At 39.5% G+C, this 17,988-nt stretch overlaps 2 protein-coding genes across 8 annotated transcripts in view; one reads left to right on the forward strand and one right to left on the reverse strand.

Annotated features, from left to right (window-relative positions):
• Positions 1-3,639: 3,639 nt before the first annotated feature.
• On the forward strand, positions 3,640-9,988 carry LOC113046968 (Golgi SNAP receptor complex member 2-like). Its single transcript, XM_026208148.1, has 6 exons — positions 3,640-3,824; positions 4,333-4,397; positions 6,199-6,307; positions 7,807-7,939; positions 8,053-8,193; positions 8,968-9,988. Exons 1-6 carry the CDS (start codon positions 3,796-3,798, stop codon positions 9,127-9,129), a joined length of 639 nt encoding a protein of 212 aa, XP_026063933.1. The 5' UTR covers positions 3,640-3,795; the 3' UTR covers positions 9,130-9,988.
• A 1,071-nt stretch (positions 9,989-11,059) lies between these two features.
• Positions 11,060-17,988, reverse strand: part of LOC113046976 (G patch domain-containing protein 8-like) — a 40,056-nt gene continuing 33,127 nt past the window's right edge. For all 7 annotated transcript variants that reach the window (XM_026208157.1, XM_026208166.1, XM_026208203.1 and 4 more), the window contains 5 exons: positions 17,593-17,660; positions 17,417-17,503; positions 16,730-16,873; positions 16,447-16,577; positions 11,060-16,347 (listed from right to left, as the gene is read on the reverse strand). In XM_026208157.1, coding sequence (XP_026063942.1) covers positions 12,411-16,347; positions 16,447-16,577; positions 16,730-16,873; positions 17,417-17,503; positions 17,593-17,660 — 4,367 coding nt within the window. In that variant the 3' untranslated portion in view covers positions 11,060-12,410. The remainder of the gene's footprint in view (positions 16,348-16,446; positions 16,578-16,729; positions 16,874-17,416; positions 17,504-17,592; positions 17,661-17,988) is intronic.

The raw sequence follows: 17,988 nt of genomic DNA on the forward strand, positions 1-17,988 counted from the left end.
TTAATTTCATAGTAAAACAGATCATCAGGGTCAAATCAAATCATCGGTACCTGACAAAACCCCCTGCCTCAGGTTCACAGCTGTGTGAGTTTGTGCCCATGTGTGTGTGTGATGGCAGAAGGTTGAATACTTAGTTGCTGGAGGACTGATTGCTTTGACATGTGTAACCAACCTTAGAAAATATGATCGAAAAACATCAACCGGCCTTATTGCTCTCTATCAACTTTCTCTTCCCAGAGTAATCTCCTCACTTCTATTGCTCATTACTCCTGTCTGCTTATTCCTGGGAAAGTCTCCCTCCCTCTCTCTTTCCCTGAATATCCCTCTTGGCCTCAGGAGGTGTTATGACAGTAAGGATGGAGTGTGTGAAGAGCAAGAAGGAGCATGAAGAGAGCTAGAGCTGGGGGCGAGCTGGATGGAGGGTAGACAGGACTTAAAAAGGGGGCACTGTTTCAGAAAGCTAGCCTGGAGAGACAGACATCAACCACCATTCGTTCTCCATTGAGTCCTGCCTGTCTCACCCACCACACTAATGGTTGTTGGGGGGGGGGGGGGGGACACATCAACACCAGTCAAATGATCTTGAGTAGCCCATAAACACACACGCACACACAGACATTACAGACACCTATAATTACACACCTGACCGTGGAAGAATGACTGGGATCAAACTGACTCGGTCATTCGTGCTATGCAGTATATTTTAATGTTTACATGAATAAAATAAATTGCTGTTTTTGTTAAATTAATGAAGTTGCTGTAAATTTAAATTTATATATTTGATCATAATTGGCAAATATTATTTGGTACATGCAACTTAAATAGCTTTATTGTGCATATAAAATATATATATATATATATATATATATATATATATATATATATATATATATATATATATATATATATATATATATATATATAACATTATTTGTAATAAATTTACCATTAATACAGATGCTGTATCCATTGCATAACATGTTTTTTCACTGACACACTGTCCAATTTAGAAACTCTGGGCTTAAAAAAAATCCAATGATTCCCGCTTATAATTATAACTTTTTTTATATGAAGTATGAAGTAACTAGCAAAAAAGATATAGACACCAGCATTGTTTTTTTTTTTTTTTTTTTTTTTTTTTTACATTTTTGGACAGATTAATTACATATTGCAAAACCAAAAAAGAAAAAAACGTAAATGAATTCAAATTGACACTCTGATATAAGTTGATTCTATAAAATACATCCTGTTAATTGATTTATTTATAAAAGTCATAGGTTTAATACCTGAGCTTGAGCTGTGCATATTTAAGAATGTCAGGTAAACCTTTTAATGAAAAGCCTTAATCAGATGACAGCATAGTTTATAAAAAAAGTCTAAACATGAATAATCCAACTGTTTTATTTTGTATGAAACCACAGTGTCGTATTCTTTACACATACTCATACACAGACCTGTCTCTGGAGAATTCAGTGATGACATTGCTGAGGTTTCACCACAGGGCAAAGAAACCCAACATGCTGAAATCAATGTCACATTCATCCACTCATTCGCTTGTGATGAACAGGTCAACAAACAACCTCTGTCTGTCTCCCTTTTGGAAATTTTGATATCATTATTTTTGTGTCTGTGTCTCCAGGCATGGGAGGCACCAGATCAAACTGGTCTGTTCTGATACAAGGCTGCGGAAACCAACATAATTAGACAAGGCCAGGACGAGTGAAAAGAGTTGACAAAATCTAGCCCCAAGAAGTTCTGTCATTATGTTCTTCCTGTCACTGACGCTCCATCAAGGGATGAAAGTTGACACATCTTCCCCCAGGCTTCAAGCTGTAACCGTACTATAAGAATGATGGTATTTGCTTTCATAAAACTACAATTACTGCATGATTCATGTTTCACATAAATGATGAATGGGAATGAGGTTTATATTAATAGCTGTCATTTCTAAATGTAGAGATCATATGGGAAAATTAACATTATTTAAGATTAAAGCTGGTTACTAATTGCTATTCACATTCTAAACTAAACATTCAGATCCTCCTTACAAAAAGTTAACCCTATAATTAATAGTAGGGTTATGGGGACACAATTTTATGGACCTCAGCCAATAACAAAATAATTGACACATTCTTTTCTCTCTCTCTCTCTCTCTCTCTCTCTCTACTATTTTTGTAACTTTTGTATTACTCTGTGATTAGTGAATGAAAGGTGTGGATTTTAGTTACAATTTTAGTTCATGTGTAATAAACAAATTGATCTGCATATCGGGGGGGGGGGGGGTTGTCATATGACGTTGCTAAAACGAACATTATGTTGTGTATTTGCAATGTGTTTATGCAGTTTAAGATAACAGAATACCCATAATTTTCCACATACTGTACATTTAGATTTTTACAAAGCTAATCGTTCTGAAAAGAGAGGTGTGCTTTGATTGGCCAGCTATCCAGTGCATTGTGATTGGCTGAATACTTCAAGCAAGTGACGGAAATGTTATGCCCCTCGTCATCATACTGTGATGCTGAGTCCCGAAAACAAAACAAAACGAAACAATAAAACCCATTACAAACAAGGTATTTGTAGCATCAAGTGGGGACATAATCACTGATTATAATACTTATACTGTTTTTTTATGTGTTGCATATCGTGCTGCATAAACATAAAACCATGTCTGCATTTGTGATCGGAAAAGCAACAAGTGCTACTCTACTCTGCTCAAAACTCATGTTTGAATCATCAGTGGCAAATTCTTTAATTATTTAAACGTACTTACAGGCTGTGAGTCAGAAGCACCAGACTGTCCTTGCAAAGTTGAAATTGTCCCACTTTATAGAAACAACCTTTGTGCACAGAAACATTGTAGATTACTGTTTCAGGAAACAGCTCTGGAACAGTGTCATAAATATAACTTAACTACTTATTTCTAGTTGTGCCCTCTTTTGGTAGAACAAACAAAGTAATTTCACTTTCACAATGAAACACGCAGCCAGCGTCTCTATTCACTAACAGTTTGTAACACTCCAGTGAGAAAGGAAAACTTGAAATTGCACTTGAAACTTGAAACCTTTTTAGCATAAAGGCTCTTTCACCACATGTGTCTCACTGCTCAGGTAAAATGTTTTTCAACATTAATTCACAGTCATATATGTAGTCCTTATAGACCATATTGGTATTAATGAATAGCACTTACCTTTAATGTCACCTCAAATAAATAAAATACAAATACAAAACACAAATAAATAAATAATTTAGGCTATCATGATGGTTTAATTTTTGGTTTACTTTTTCAAGATTCTCTATTCAAATAAGAAGTCATTTTTAATGCTTATTTCTATAATTGTTAGTCTATCTCACTTGATAAGTTGTCTTTCATTTACACTATATTACTGTAGTTCTGAATGTATTTCAACCTTTGTCTGTTGTACCTTACTGTAACTAACTAAAAAAAATAAGAAAGTAATGTTTAATACCATACTAACTAACTAACTAACTAACTAACTAACTAACTAACTAACTAACTAACTAACTAACTAACTAACTAACTAACTAACTGAAATTAGATAGGTAATGTTGAAAACCACCCGCCACTGCTGGCGCTGTTCTTTCTAGCGGAGTGTTTTTAGTCAGGCGGAGAAGGCGCCTAAAAGAGGTCCTTTTTCCTGATGATGTGTATGCTTGACAGATCAATGTGAACCTAAACGAAACGGAGAAAATAATACATTGCATAACTTTCGTTTACAGGCTTTTGTTTGTTTTGTTACCGTGTTTTGGTGGCGTCTTTAACGGTCACTGAAGATGGATACGCTTTACCATCAGACCAATAAGTGAGTTTGTTCATACTGCTGCTGATTTAGTTGGCTTACCAGCAAACATAACTATTTAATAACGTAACGTTACGTTACTCTGATATCAAAAGCTGAACGTTTTCATAAGCTCGATATAACATGTAACATATAAAGGACTCTGAAATCTGTTGTATGGAAATGCAATATAAGCTGCTTTGGTTTGACAGCATGTGTGAATTAATGATGATGTAGATTTCTCTATTCTTTTTGTTTACTTTATGACTTTCAATCAGGATGTTTGGTTGATATTATGCTTCATCACGTTCTGTCAGCTGTTTAGTGTGTTCACCAAACGTGTGTTTGTACTGTCAGTAAGATAGAGCTTGTATAATGGTATTATCTGTGTGACCGCAGAGACCTTACACTAGATAGAGGGACTCCTGTAAGAACCTGAAGGGCCCATTCATTCAGTGAATCATGACTTTAATAATGCCCAGTGTATTTAACCCAATCTCTTTTCTCACTCGTCCATGTCTTTAACTTTTAGACAAATTCAGGATGTTCAGTCACAGATGGGGCGACTGGAGACAACAGATCGACAATCAGTCCACTGTAAGTGTGTGTGTGTGTGTGTGTGTGTGTGTGTGTGTAAGGGGGAGTAAATAAATATCCTCAATCCCACAGAGACGAGAGGATGCAAACAGGACATATACTCCAAAGCATAATGACAATTAGAGCTGGGCAGTGTGGTTTATAATCATGAACATCATCCAAATGAGATTTCATTATTTCAGATTAGTATTTTTTGACTGAGCTTTTCCATTTCTGTTTCAAGCAATTAATTGGCTGGAATGTATTAGATAAATGGCTAGCAGAATGGCAAGTGTGTCAAAAGAAATAAATTATTTGAAATAAATCCTGTGGTGGGGAAAAAATCTGCTTCTAGCAAATACTTAAAGTGCACTCATGTATAGATGTTTTATACAATGTATATATAAATATATACCATATAGCGATATATATACTATATACAAAATCTGAATATCATTGCAGAATGTAAACTATTTAATCTCTCCAGCTCTAATCTGCCAATTTGCAAAATAATTGATTTTACATTTATATCCAGATATGACTAAGTTGTGTGTGCAAAGTGTCATTTAGGTCACAAGCAATTAAGAGTTCAAAGTCCATTTATGTTATGCAGTGTGCTTAAGATGCGTTTTTTCCCCCTAAATGTCATCTTAAGGGTTTTTCCAATTATTAAAATTTTAGTTTTAGTATAACATTATAATACCATTCATATTTTTACTTTTTTATCAATTTAAAGAAGAAACCAATCCAAATGTATAGTTGACATTTGAGGCTTAATACTATAGAAAAGCACTAAAAGTTGTTCAGTTCGAGTGTTTTCGGCTTGGCATGCAGTTGCGGCAAACTATGGTATAAACATCATTCAATGTAATTCAATGTAAATTGTGATAATCATAATTAATAATCCCAATTAAAATTTCAAGGGAATAATCGACAATTATGATTTTTTTTTGTCATAATTGTGCAGACCTACAACAAACCATTTCTGTTAACGTATAATTGCAATGAATGTAATTACGAGATTATCCTACTCTCAGGTTTTTTATTTTTTATTTAATCCCTATAAAAATCACATCTTTATTTTGCAACATATTAGAAAAACTAAGAAAGTGCGCCAGACATAACACCAGGATATTTTGACATATATCCGGTCCAGTGTTGCATTTCTCGAAAGGTTCATAAGCCTAATTAGTTTGTATAGACCATCTGTGCCAATGGTTTATCTATTTAGGCCAACAGTGCTTTTTTGGAGACCTCAATCTTATTTACATGTGTGTAACGATTAACAACTTGTGTGGTTACATGTGACCACCACAACATCCACTGCATGTTTACCATGACCTCCTAATGTGGTTTCAGTAATCATATCATACCCCCATTTACCCCGGTATTTTTCACTCGTCATCGGATAATCTAGATGTAAAACCGCATCTACACTGGCTCCAACCGATCTGCTTGGAGCATGGTGTCATGGTGGTGCCACTGACCGGCTGATTGTCCTGTAGAGGAGCCAGGCTGGTGCCGCGGCAGGAAGGACAGGGAGGAGTGACAGTGTGAGGGCATGGAGAAGTCTCAGTCTCATGCAGATGCTGGAGGGCGAGACATGTGGAGTGTTGTGGTTCTGTGGTGAATCTGAATAAGATAACATCATATGAGATGTCATAGGCGGGATGGATGCATAACGTGTGCATACGTATGTCTGTGTGAGAGCCAGTGTGAGATTGCATTGTCTCAGAGCGTGGGGGTCAGGGCAGACTGCATGTGTGATAAAACTGTTTGCTGTTTGTGTACTTACGTTTCTGATGGTTGTGTTTCCTTGCAGTACTTGAGAATGAACTTCAAGCAAGAATTGACCAGATCTTTAATCAGCTGGAGCGTCTCGAGATACTAGCCAGTAAAGAGCCGCCAAACCGCCGGCAAAATGCAAAACTGTGAGTGCATCGGTACAAATATCCCAAATAGTGGCTTCTTGAATGATGCAAAGGTCCTCGTCATAAACTGAGGTTGGTTCCTGGAGAATAGCCAACTAGAGCAAATGATTCTTCCTGTCGGAAGATAAAATTATAATCCAGTTTGATCTGTAATCATTAACCACACACACAGTCCAGTATGTGAGTATGTGGAACTGGACTATAGTAGTGTTGGATAGATGACTGCCTAAACGTTGTAGGTTCAAAGATCAGGAGGCCTCTCTACTATGACGTAACCCATAAGAACATGAGTTGCTCTGGGTGGATTGATCTTCTAGTAAATAAATAATGTAAATAACTTTAAATAAGAAAGCCCCTGCCAAAAGAAGAATAATGTTAGGTGATGAAGGTGAAGAGTGTTTGTGTTGAATGTGGGATCCAGTGAAAACATGCTGTCTGCAGTCACCTCATCACCAACATTCCCGCCATTGTGGCAAAGCCTGGCTAAAGCACTGCACAAACACAGCTGAGGCCAACACACCTGTTACAGACCAAGAGCAGACTCTTCCTGTGTGACCGCGTGTGTGTGTGTGTGTGTGGATGACCTCAAACACTCACGCTATCCAGAAACAACCGAGGCTTTTCACATTTCAGGTTAACATTAATAAGTTAGTTTAACAATGTGAATTCTAGTTTAACAGAGGGAGCTTCAGACACTTTTGTCATTGAAGTGATTGTTATATTTTTATCTGTTCTAATAACCCATGGGTTTTATGCATTTAAGTCCAAACAGCTCAACAATAAGGATTTTGTCTGCTGCACCCAGTCGACCCATTTGTTCAGATTTGTACTTGTCCTGTAATGTTTTTCATTGACCCTAAAACAATTGTTTTTTTCAGATTTTATATAATAAAAATATTTTATTTTCAAATATTATATATATTTTATATAATTAAAAAGAAAAAAAATAGCATTTTAGCTAGATAATCATTATTTTAAAATAGAAATGATAGTATTTTTAAGCAGTATAGCATATATAATAATTTAAACCATTTTGAATTAAAAATAACTATATTTTTTAATGTTATCATTATTGGAATTATGTATAATAACAACTGCAATATATTTTAAAATAATTTTCAAAAATAAATGTGACATTTATCAATATGGTCATTTAAAAACAACATTTACAAATAAAACATTTCAACAGTGTGATCATAATATTAATAATAATAATAATGTTTTATCATTTTTCAAAAATGTTACTTGATTTTTTCATCTAATTAATGAATGTGAATATAAAATGTAAACAAAATGTAAACTAGATTTTTATTAATTTTTATTAATAGCTGGCCACAGTCCCGAGTGGTGTAAACAAGATGTGAAAAGTTGTACTCAAAATTCAGTTTTAGCCGTTATTGAATGCAACACTTCTTTCTATATAAATGAGCAGGTAGTCTACAACTGTTGCATCACCAAGCAAGCCCTGTGGAACACTCAGTGTGTTTTTCTTTCTGTAGGCGTGTTGATCAGTTGAAGTATGATGTGCAGCATCTTCAGACAGCCCTGAGGAACTTCCAGCACAGACGCTACGCTCGCGAGGCTCAGGAGAGAGAAAGAGAGGAGCTCTTGAGCCGGAGCTTCACAACAAACGTCAGTAGACCACACACACACACATTCTTCTGCATACTTTCTCTGTCTATAAACGCACATCACACTACTTAGAAGGCAAGAGTTTGACAGTGCTGTGTGCTTTTTATGTATAGGATGCAGACACCTCCATCCCTATTGATGAAACCCTGCAGTTTAATAGCAGTCTACAGAACGCTCACAGAGGAATGGACGACCTGCTGGGCTCCGGCTCCAGCATCCTTAACGGCCTGAGAGACCAGAGGAGCACGCTTAAGGTGTGTGTGACGCTCACAACACAGGGCGGATTGAACTAGACACCAGGAAGGGGGATTTGTGTTCCCATCCTCTTATCAGGGTGTTTCTAAACATTTCAAATAGTGCTTGACTGATAAAGTGCTGATGGCTGATGCAATCATTTTAATGATACCCAAATCAAATTAGTTGACACTACAGATCTATCCATTTTCAATTAAATTGACTGTAATTTTTTCATTAAATATATATTATTTCTGCTTTATATCCGTTAAGGAAAACATTTGAGGTTTTGCTATCAACGACACCACTGGTTTGAGGTTATGTATGCACATATTGACACTGACTGTGTGTTTCCAGGGAGGAGTGTGTGCTCTTCCTGAAGCTCCTCTGATTATCTCGGAGCGTGAGAGACTGCCTTGCCTGTGCTTTTGGGGAAATGGGGGGTGATGTGTACCTCAGATATTGAGTGAATGAAAGCTTATCTGTTGCTCACGGTGTTCAAAGAAAAAAAAAAATACTATAGGCCAATTTCACACTTCCGTGTTTTGGCTTCCGGATTGACCCTCGCTAGGGTAAATTTATTTCTGGTAACCGTGATGGCTGTGAAACAGTTCTAAATTCAATATCATGAAATCGTTTGAATTGTCTTGGTGATTTAGTGAGACTACAAAGCTCGAAGTAAAATAAATTGAAGAACTTATTCTAAATGTTAGCGCTTAACTGATTAAATCATTCTCCGTGTCTGTTTTGGTGCGGCAGATTTGTAGTGACATTGCACACTTCTGTTTTTTTAGGGTACCCATAAGAAGATGTTGGATGTGGCGAACATGTTGGGTTTGTCGAACACGGTCATGCGGTTCATTGAGAAGCGAGCGACACAGGACAAGTTCATCATGATGGCTGGAATGCTGGCTACTTGCTTTGTCATGTTCCTGGTGGTGAAATACCTGAGCTGAACTCTCCCGGCTTTATCCGACCCTGCTGCTCGATCGCGTCAGTGGATCATTCCGGTTTTCCTGCCACATGCATCACATCTATGAAAACTGCACAGGTGTCCTGAAAGAAACACAACAGAACTGCCTCTTTGCAGGACGACGGCCACTCTCAACATCACAAACTGTTTGTGTCTCTAGTCTTTCGTCTTTAAATGTGTTTTGAAATCCTTTCATAACTTTCCTCTGAGCTAATTCTGAAATAAGCAGCAAATTTGTCTTACTGCTCATTATCTCGGAGTCCAGACTGAACTAAAACCTTTATTGTCGCCGGCATTATAGAAGCATTGGAGCAAATAATAATAAAAAAATAATAATTTAATTTAAAATGTAATGGTTAGAGAATTGGTGTTATCTGGCTCTTCATTGCCGCCATGTGGACAACAAATCAAAAATATTTGGTTATTCAGTGCTGTGTACTGTGTTGTTCATAAAGGTTCTAACCTCTAAATACAAATGTCTGTGCAATAAACTCAAATAGCCACATACATCCAGCTGCCCTGAGATGTAAAACTCTACACTTGTTTCATGTTGTTAAACTGCGAGTGTGTACGCCTGGATCTAAGCAGGAGCCACAGCCTCCGGCAAACAGGAAATGAGACGTCTTATTGGACATCTGCTGCATGGATCTTGACGCTCAGTGTGCGCACATTCACACATGCTCAAGACCCCAGCAGCAAATCCTCAACAATATCCTCCTGCAACAGACATGCATCAAAAAAATACCACATCATTTCTTAATGTAGACTCATTTTATTTTAAATTTGTATTATTTGTGAAAAATGATGTGCAAGTTAATAATAATAAAAAATATTCTCCTACAGTTCTTTTCACTGGAGTCATTGTCAGACGGACAGATCATCAAATTAGAAGAGTAGAACTAATTTATTTATCGACCAAATACTGATTTTAAGGTCTTAAAGGCCCACCTTTGTAATCTGTAAGCAGTGGTAATTGAATACTCTTGATATTTCACATAGAAAATTACTTCCTTCAAATGATTCCTTGTGAAAACAGTCTCTTTAAGAGACTTGATTCCCCTCCAATAGTGCCATCTAGTGTTAAGAGCCAGGACAGCTTTAAAATTGAATGTGTGCATGAATTTCTTTAGGGTGATTAATTAGGCTACCTTGCCAAACCCTTAGTAAAGTTTACACTCACACAATTACACCTACAATAAGGATAAGAGTGTCATAAAGTCAAGTTAGCCACTTTATATGGTTCAAAAGAGATTTCGCGACAAAACGCGTGCAGAACATTCCACAGAGAAGAAAATCTTCGTATGTACAGAAATAGTTCAAGCAATTCTGGTACAACGTTTGAAATACCTATGTTTGATGGGCATTTTAATATTGCCAATAAAAAGGTTAAAAATCCATACCTACGCACTGACCAGACTATGCATAGCCATAGTTTTATTGTCATGTGATTGGCAAAACAAACAATTTTTGTATGCTACTTTTTTAGGTTATTATTACATATGCCCACAGTTGAATTTATTTGTCCAATGAAAACAATATCAGGCACAGATTGCACGTCCTCTTCTGATGGCTTGCACTTCCTGGGGTTCACCACTTCTTAAATAGTAAGGGAAAGGTTCATGGTGGTTTGCAAAATAGACAGCTTGTCATTAGAGAGTGAAATTTCATTTATTCTATATTTCTCTAATCTAATTTCATTGCAAATATCTGGTGGTGCTGATGTTTAAATTATGGCATGTTAGAATAAGTTAACTTGAAATCTTGATAGAATATTATGCAGCTGTATGCAACCATAAAAGGTGGTTTGCTGTAGCAACATTTTCATACTATGATATTTTTTTACTACCATATATATATATTCATCGCACTTCACACACACACTTCAATAAATTAATCACACCTGTACACCAGAATTACAAGTCAAAAGTTTTTATTTGCTGATGCAGAGGAGGAATAAAAAAAAAAGAAAAAGAAAGAAGCTTATGTCATTGCTGCCATTTACAGTACAACAATGTCAACAAGTTTTGCCAAATTCTGCTATCCATCCACTGTCCAAAGACACCCCTGACCTTGGTCGTACCAGCCCTGATCATGTTTACATATGCTTTTTCATCCATTTTTTCATTATTTTCTTATTAGCATTTTTAAACAGGTGTTACAAACCTTTATTTTACATAGTTTCACTACGTTAACTTTATTTACAGTTAACTAATTGTACAGAAAGAAAACACATTCAGAAAAAAAGATGAAAATAATTTAAAATCAAATGGAAAATAAAAATATTGCAGAATACTACAATCATACAGTTATTACAAGATGCAAAAACAGCATCTTAATGTACATTTTTCAGTGCAAGATTTCACAATTTCAACAAGGGATGGGAACCTTCAAATCCCATAGTGTAACCTGTTACATAGTTTCACCAGCCTGTGACATTACAAATCATTTGACATCAACATGTCTGTTCTATTCACCATTTTCAGATAATTTATAGTGATTTACAACCAATCAGCAAAAATAGCTTAACACAGTTGAGTGCTGAGTATGGCTTTTATTTGAAAAATCTTGTTCATGTTTTGTGAAACCCTTTGATCAAACTGTTTTTGATAACTGGAATGAGCTGAAAATGATCAAATATTATAATATTTCAACAAACCAGTCATCAGTTTATCACAGACTGGTTTTATAAAGCAGGCTGAAGTGTATCTTTGCATATTCATACAGTGAGTTAATAAACTCTGCAACTTTCATGAATGCTTAGTACACAGAAAACCAAGTCTCCAAAAATGACCACCCATAACAACTGTAGCAAACCACACTAAAAAGCCTACATGAAGATCTTGATTATGGCTTCAGCCAGTGGACTTCTGGATATATAAACACATTAGACAAATGAACAAAAAAAGATGACATACCATAGACAATTAAACAATATGCCAGTGGTTTCCTAGTTGATCCATGAAGATCCATGTCTTGGACTATAAACCAACTCTTGCAACTCATACTCCTTGTGTGAAAATATATACGATGTTACATATGTCGACCTTCCAACCTACCTTCTGGTTCAGGCCATACAATTTAATTACAATCTCAAAAGGTAGCCAAGATCATCTTATTCTTTCCTCAATTTAAGTGTACTCCTACACGGCCCTGTTGAAGTATCTTAAAGGGAGCAGAGCATGTAAGGGACAGTGGGTCTCCAAATGGTGAAACCCACGCTTCGCACTGCTGGGCCAGGCCCTTTCTTTGAGAGGAGATGGATTTTCAGGATCCATGGTTTGGAGGATGCTGAAGGTCCTGCCCTGAGAAGATAGGGTGAAGAAATGGGTGTAGCTGTAGAGCAGCTGCTGCCGCAGCAGTGCCTGGCCGAGGAACAAAGAGATTTGGGTAAAGGGCAGCATGTGGGAAGTGGTGTAGAGCAAGAGGAGTGTGATGGAGTGCAGAGGCTGGTATAATATGTATGGGTTGGCCTGAAAGGAAGGCAGTGTGGTGGGCAGGAATCAAGCCAGTGTGTCCTAAAGAGTGACCCAGTGAATGACCCAAAGAATGGCCTAAATGCGACAATGAGATAGGGGTTAGATGATGTTGAGGTATGTGATGCACCTGGGCTAGCTGGGCATGGTGGGGATGATGTGGGTTATGGGGATGGAGTCCCATGGCAGCAGCGTGGTGTTGCAGGATGGCGTGCTGCACTGTAGTAATAGAGTTAGCAGAAGCTGCAGAAACTGTGGGTTGCTGAATGTGGATAGGCTGCAGTGCAGCTGGTGGTGGCGGTGGTGCCGGGGCAAGGTTAGCCACCGCTGCCAAGTTAGCTGCTGCTGCAGCATGTGCAGCTGAGGGGAAGGTCTTCACCTGCTTGGCTATCAGTTGCTGTTGAATGTGCTGTTGAGCTGCTTGCTGCAACTTGCTGTATTTCTCCATTTCCTCTGGGGTAAAGGTGATTGGTTGACTTTCTAAAGGTGCAAGACCATCCTCTTCAGCTTCCATGCCCATTTCCCCATCCTCCATGTTGGGAAGGTAACCAGGGTAGGTGTGCATAGTAGGCTGGGGACCCATTTCAGAAACCATTAAATGTCCATCCAACATGGGATTATTGGGGTCTTGTGTTGGTTCACCTTGGTATTGTGACATCATCATCGCTGGATCCTGCTCATATTGAGGCTGAGACTCATGAAGGGCAGGAGGGTCTGAGGGTGGATGTTTTGTCTCTTCAGATGCTGCAGCATTTGATACAGCCTCTTCCTCCAATTGCTGCTTTTGTTGTTGTTGAACTGGTGGCTGAGGCGGAGGAGGTGGTGGGGGAAACTCACGAATGGGTTCTACAAGGATAACTTCGTTACTATCCGAATTGTTCCCCTGCTTCGATTTTTCACCCTCAGTTAAACGTGTAAAAGGAAGTAATGGTAGCTTCTTCCCTGCTTGGAGTTTGCCAAAAAGGGGCAACATACTTTTGTTTCCAAGGGCAGGGGGGAGTTTGGGCCCAAAGTATCCCCGTGGAGGGTCCTTGAACTTGAGGCCTGTCTTGGTGCCAATACCAGATTCATCCCCTCCTTTTTTAGATTGGATTTTCTCCAAGAGTTGACGAGCTGTGAATGAATTTCGATGTTCTGCAGCCCCTCCTCCATCCTTTGAGGAAGCACCCCCACTACCTCTTGTTCCTTGTGCCGATGAAGAGTTGCTGTTTCGGGTATGTGAGCGAGAAGAGGACCTTGGAGACTGGGAACGGTAGATTCGTGAACGGCTGAAATTCCGCCTCCGTGTCGAGCTGTCAGATCGGCGACTGTGACCGTGCCGATGTGGAGAGCCCTTGGTGGAGCTAGATGAACGACTAGCAGAGCTACGGCTGCGACTATAGTTGCTGCGTCTGTAAGAACGAGCGCTGCTACTCCTACTACTACGACTGGAGCTGCGACTACTGCTCCGTTGGTGTCTCCGCCGATCATGCTTCCTGCGGCTGCGTGAGCGTGATCGTGAACGAGAGTCCTCCTCTGAAGAAGATGAGGTGTAGCGTCGCCTGTGGGATCGCCCACTATCACGCCTTTCATAGTCTGAGTCTGATGAAGGTCTTCTTGAGCTGCGGCGACGGTCTTCATCACTGTAGTCACTATAGCTGTCTGAGTAGCTATGGCTATGGCGACTGTAAGCACTGCTCCCAGCTGAGGAACGTTCAGAGCTACTCGAGTAGGATTGACTGCGTGATTTTTGACCTCTGTGACGTCTGTGGTTATGGTCTCCTCGACGAGACGACCTACTACGTGAACGTCCTGATCTTCCAGAATCGTCACTGCCGTGTCTTCGCTGCTCACGTGGTGGTGTGGAGCGACGGCGAGCTGGTCTAGAACGTTGAGAGGATGACCCACCATCCTCCTCGCTGTCACTACTTGGAGGTCGACCTCCACTTATGCTCTTTTGGGCTGACGAAGAGCAGGAAGCGGCAGGTGTATTGGTGTCAGGTTTAAGACGTTTAGCACCATTGTGTTCATCTGTAGAGCTAGGCTTTCCTGCACTGCTTTCCTCAACTCCAGACTGCTGAGACATTTTGTGGGAACGTTTTCTCTTTCCTCCTTCATGGGATGTGCTTATTCCTGATGACTGAGAGATGGCTACTCCATCTTTGTCATCCTTGTCTTTCTCTTTTTCCTTCATGTCACCTCCCTCTGCTTCGATGTCATCAGTGCTATGTGGTTTATTTTTGCTTTTCTTTCTTTTGTGTTTCTTCTTCTTTTTAGTTTTCTCTCCTGGAATATCTTTTTCTAACTCCCCCTCCACTGCTGCCTTTTCTTTTTGTTTGGAATGCTTGCTTGACTTCTTGTGTTTCTTCTTCTTTTTCTTTTTCTTAGACCCTGCAGACACATCTTCATTACTTTGTAATTTCTGCTCATTGTTCACATTCTCAGCACCCTCCAATTCCAAGGGTGGTTGTTCCTTTTGAACTGTACTGGGTCCTGCAGTTGTTGTAGCAGTGCAAGTCTCTCCACTAGTGACAGGAGCACTGACTGTGTTTTCATGCTTAGACCCCTCTTGTCCATCAGTGCTAACTGGCTTGGCAGTTTTGCTGTTTTTGCCTGCCCAGTTTCCTTTGTTTCTTGACAGTTTGAAGTCAAAGTAAAGAGGATTACAACTGTAGGAGAGGGATGGCTGAGCCTTGGTAAACTCCAGCAATTCAGAAGGCCACTGCAAGGTGGTGCTTTCATCCTTACTTAGCACAGGAAAGAAAGGCCCAGTTGGTATGCGGGGACCTGTGTATGTAAGCTCGGACATTGATTGCTTTGGATCAGCTTGCTGGGACAAGTTATCTTCCACTGCTGCATCACTTGGCCCTGCAGGTGTACTACCTGATTCTTCCTCTGTCATCAATTTAGCTGATGTGGGAGAAGGATTTGTGTTTTGTGTCAGTGCAGGTTCCTTCTCCACATCTTTTTCAGATGTGCATTTACTGACTCTGATATGTTTTTGCTCTCCGTCGTTACCTGGTGGTGCCTTCTCATCTTTTACTCCATCCACATCCTCTTTCTTGCTATCACACTGGTCTGAAGCCTTCATGAAAAGCAGAAACTGAAAATGCGGCTTGACCCGACAATGTGCAGGTGGTACATAATGGTAATATTGTGGCTCCTGTCCAGAGTAACCTTCCTCCTTTCTCATCATCATCTTCAGTTTGTTCAAAGTTGAGGCCAGGGCAGCTCCATCATCTTGTTGTGACTGCTCTTCCTCACCCTCACCACCACTTCCACCACTCCCGCCACTCCCACTACTTCCACCACCTCCTCCTCCTTCTCCTGCTGCTGCTTGGGGGATATCAGTGGTGGATGTCACACTTACGTCCTCTCCTCCAGTCTTTTCTCCTCCCTCTTCCTGACCTTCTTCTCCTTCCACTGTCTCTTCACCGTGGTCTACAAACAAAGCTGCAGTCGTCTCTAGTTTGACTGGGGCTTTCTTAGCAAAAGAGAAGGAGACACTCACTTTGGGAGCCTGTGAGCCTCCAGAAGGTGTTGGGGAAGAGCTAGTTTTGTTAAAACCAAAACTGATGGCAAGGCTTGTTGTAGGGGAGCTTTGACCACTAATACCACAGATTCCCTTATCTTCGATAGCCTCTGTGTTGGTATCCACTGTCATAGGCACACCATCAATGGAGTCTTCCCCCTTCTCTCCATCTACTACCACTGTGGTAGTTTTAAACATGGGACCACTACCAGGGACACTGAGAAGTAAGGTAAAGAGATGAGACACATGAGATCTTAAGCTACAACTGGCAATACTTCCTTCAAAAACAGTAGAAGGCAGACTTAATTTTACTCACAGGTCTCGCTGTTTCCTCTGTTCGGCCAATTCATGAAGCCGCCGCAACATCTTCTCCTGTTTCCTGCAATCCTTCTTGGAGCGAGAAGACACATTCCGAGCAAACTCTCTCTGCTTCAGCTCCTTCAGTCTCTGTACAATTAATCAGAGGGGAATAAGAACTTGTTATGGGATGTAGCATCACAAGATAATTTAATATTTGAATGTAAAAAATAATATATATATATATTTAAATTTGTTCAAAATTTCATGCTGTTAAGTAAAGTCATGTAAATCTCTCATACCTGCTTGTGTGCATGATCGTAGGAGTTGATGTGATTGTCAAACTCCTGATGTTTCTGGTATTGCTTATCACACAGTTCACAGTAGAAATTGGCCCTCAGGTCCTCTAAAGCTTTAGCGATGGCCTTTTCCTTCTCTGCATAGTCCTGCAAAACAACATATCATGAAATAATAATGGTCTGAGGGTGAATGGGTATGGAAACGGACTTGCACAGGCAATTTTTGGTATTAGTGGCAAAAGGAAAAAAAAACATGTAGAGTCATGTACTGCATATGTAGGATAGTTTGTCAAAAAACACTGAGTTTGTGTGAAGGAGAATGCAGCATACATATCAACGAGTTCATGATCTCAAACACTATACAGCTTTAGAGAGAGACACACTTTGCTTCCGTTACCCACAGTTACCCTCAATAATTTTTTTGTATGTTTGCTTGTATGTGGGTTGAACTGCAGTGGAACAAGAGAAGCTTTGTATCTGTCCAAGGGTAGTGACTGTTACAAATCGATCTCAAACATTCACAGAATTGTGAATTGTTCGAAGTCTCATAGCTACTCTATGACAAAACAGGGAATTGGGGAGGACTGTAAAGTAAGATAAATTATGTGCATAGATTTTTACCTTTTTTTTTTTTTTTTTTTAGAATGACAGAAATGGGCAATGAATAATGCTGCTATCATAGAATTTCACCTTGTATTTTTGACGCAGTTCCTCTGTCTCTTCTTTTTCCACTTCCAACACCCGGCGCTTCTCTGTGGCATCTTCTGCATAGTCCAGCTGTGGGCACACACATACACAAAATGGTTAGAAGGTCATACATTAACTTTAACATTAAGTAAGAAAAGCAGAAACAACAATCTTTTCACCTCCATTTCCATGCGTCCCATTCCCATGACGTCATATTTGAGGATGATAGGCACAGGGTCAGTTCGTCCTATGAGGTTAGGGGGAGAGGCAGAGAGGCAGAGAGAGAGATAGGGCAGAGATTAGACTTTTGTTTCGATGCAAGAGAAAACTCGGGGCGGGACAGCCTGCTTAGAGCACAGAGTGCTGGGTTAGAGAGACTGCCTTCAAGTGCAAGAGACCAGAAAGCTACAGTGAACCAACCTCTAGCCATTCTCACAGCTTCATGTGCAGCTCTCCTCTGAAAGGCCATTCCAGGTGCTGCGATGTGATTGTAACTAAGCCTAATTTGAATTGTTTACCATTTGAGTTTGCTGCAAATTTATTTTGTAATGAACTAAATACCCTGAAAAAGCGAG

The sequence above is a fragment of the Carassius auratus genome, chromosome 3 (genome assembly GCF_003368295.1).
Source record: "Carassius auratus strain Wakin chromosome 3, ASM336829v1, whole genome shotgun sequence".
Taxonomy (NCBI): Eukaryota; Metazoa; Chordata; class Actinopteri; order Cypriniformes; family Cyprinidae; genus Carassius; species Carassius auratus.

What these genes read in the sequence shown, in the direction of transcription:
- LOC113046968 (XM_026208148.1), top strand. Translation starts at nt 3,796, where the DNA reads ATGGATACGCTTTACCATCAGACCAATAA. An exon ending in CGCCGGCAAAATGCAAAACT is followed by an intron (nt 6,308 to 7,806) that starts GTGAGTGCATCG and finishes TTCTTTCTGTAG; the next exon opens with GCGTGTTGATCAGTTGAAGT. An exon ending in GCCGGAGCTTCACAACAAAC is followed by an intron (nt 7,940 to 8,052) that starts GTCAGTAGACCA and finishes TTTTATGTATAG; the next exon opens with GATGCAGACACCTCCATCCC.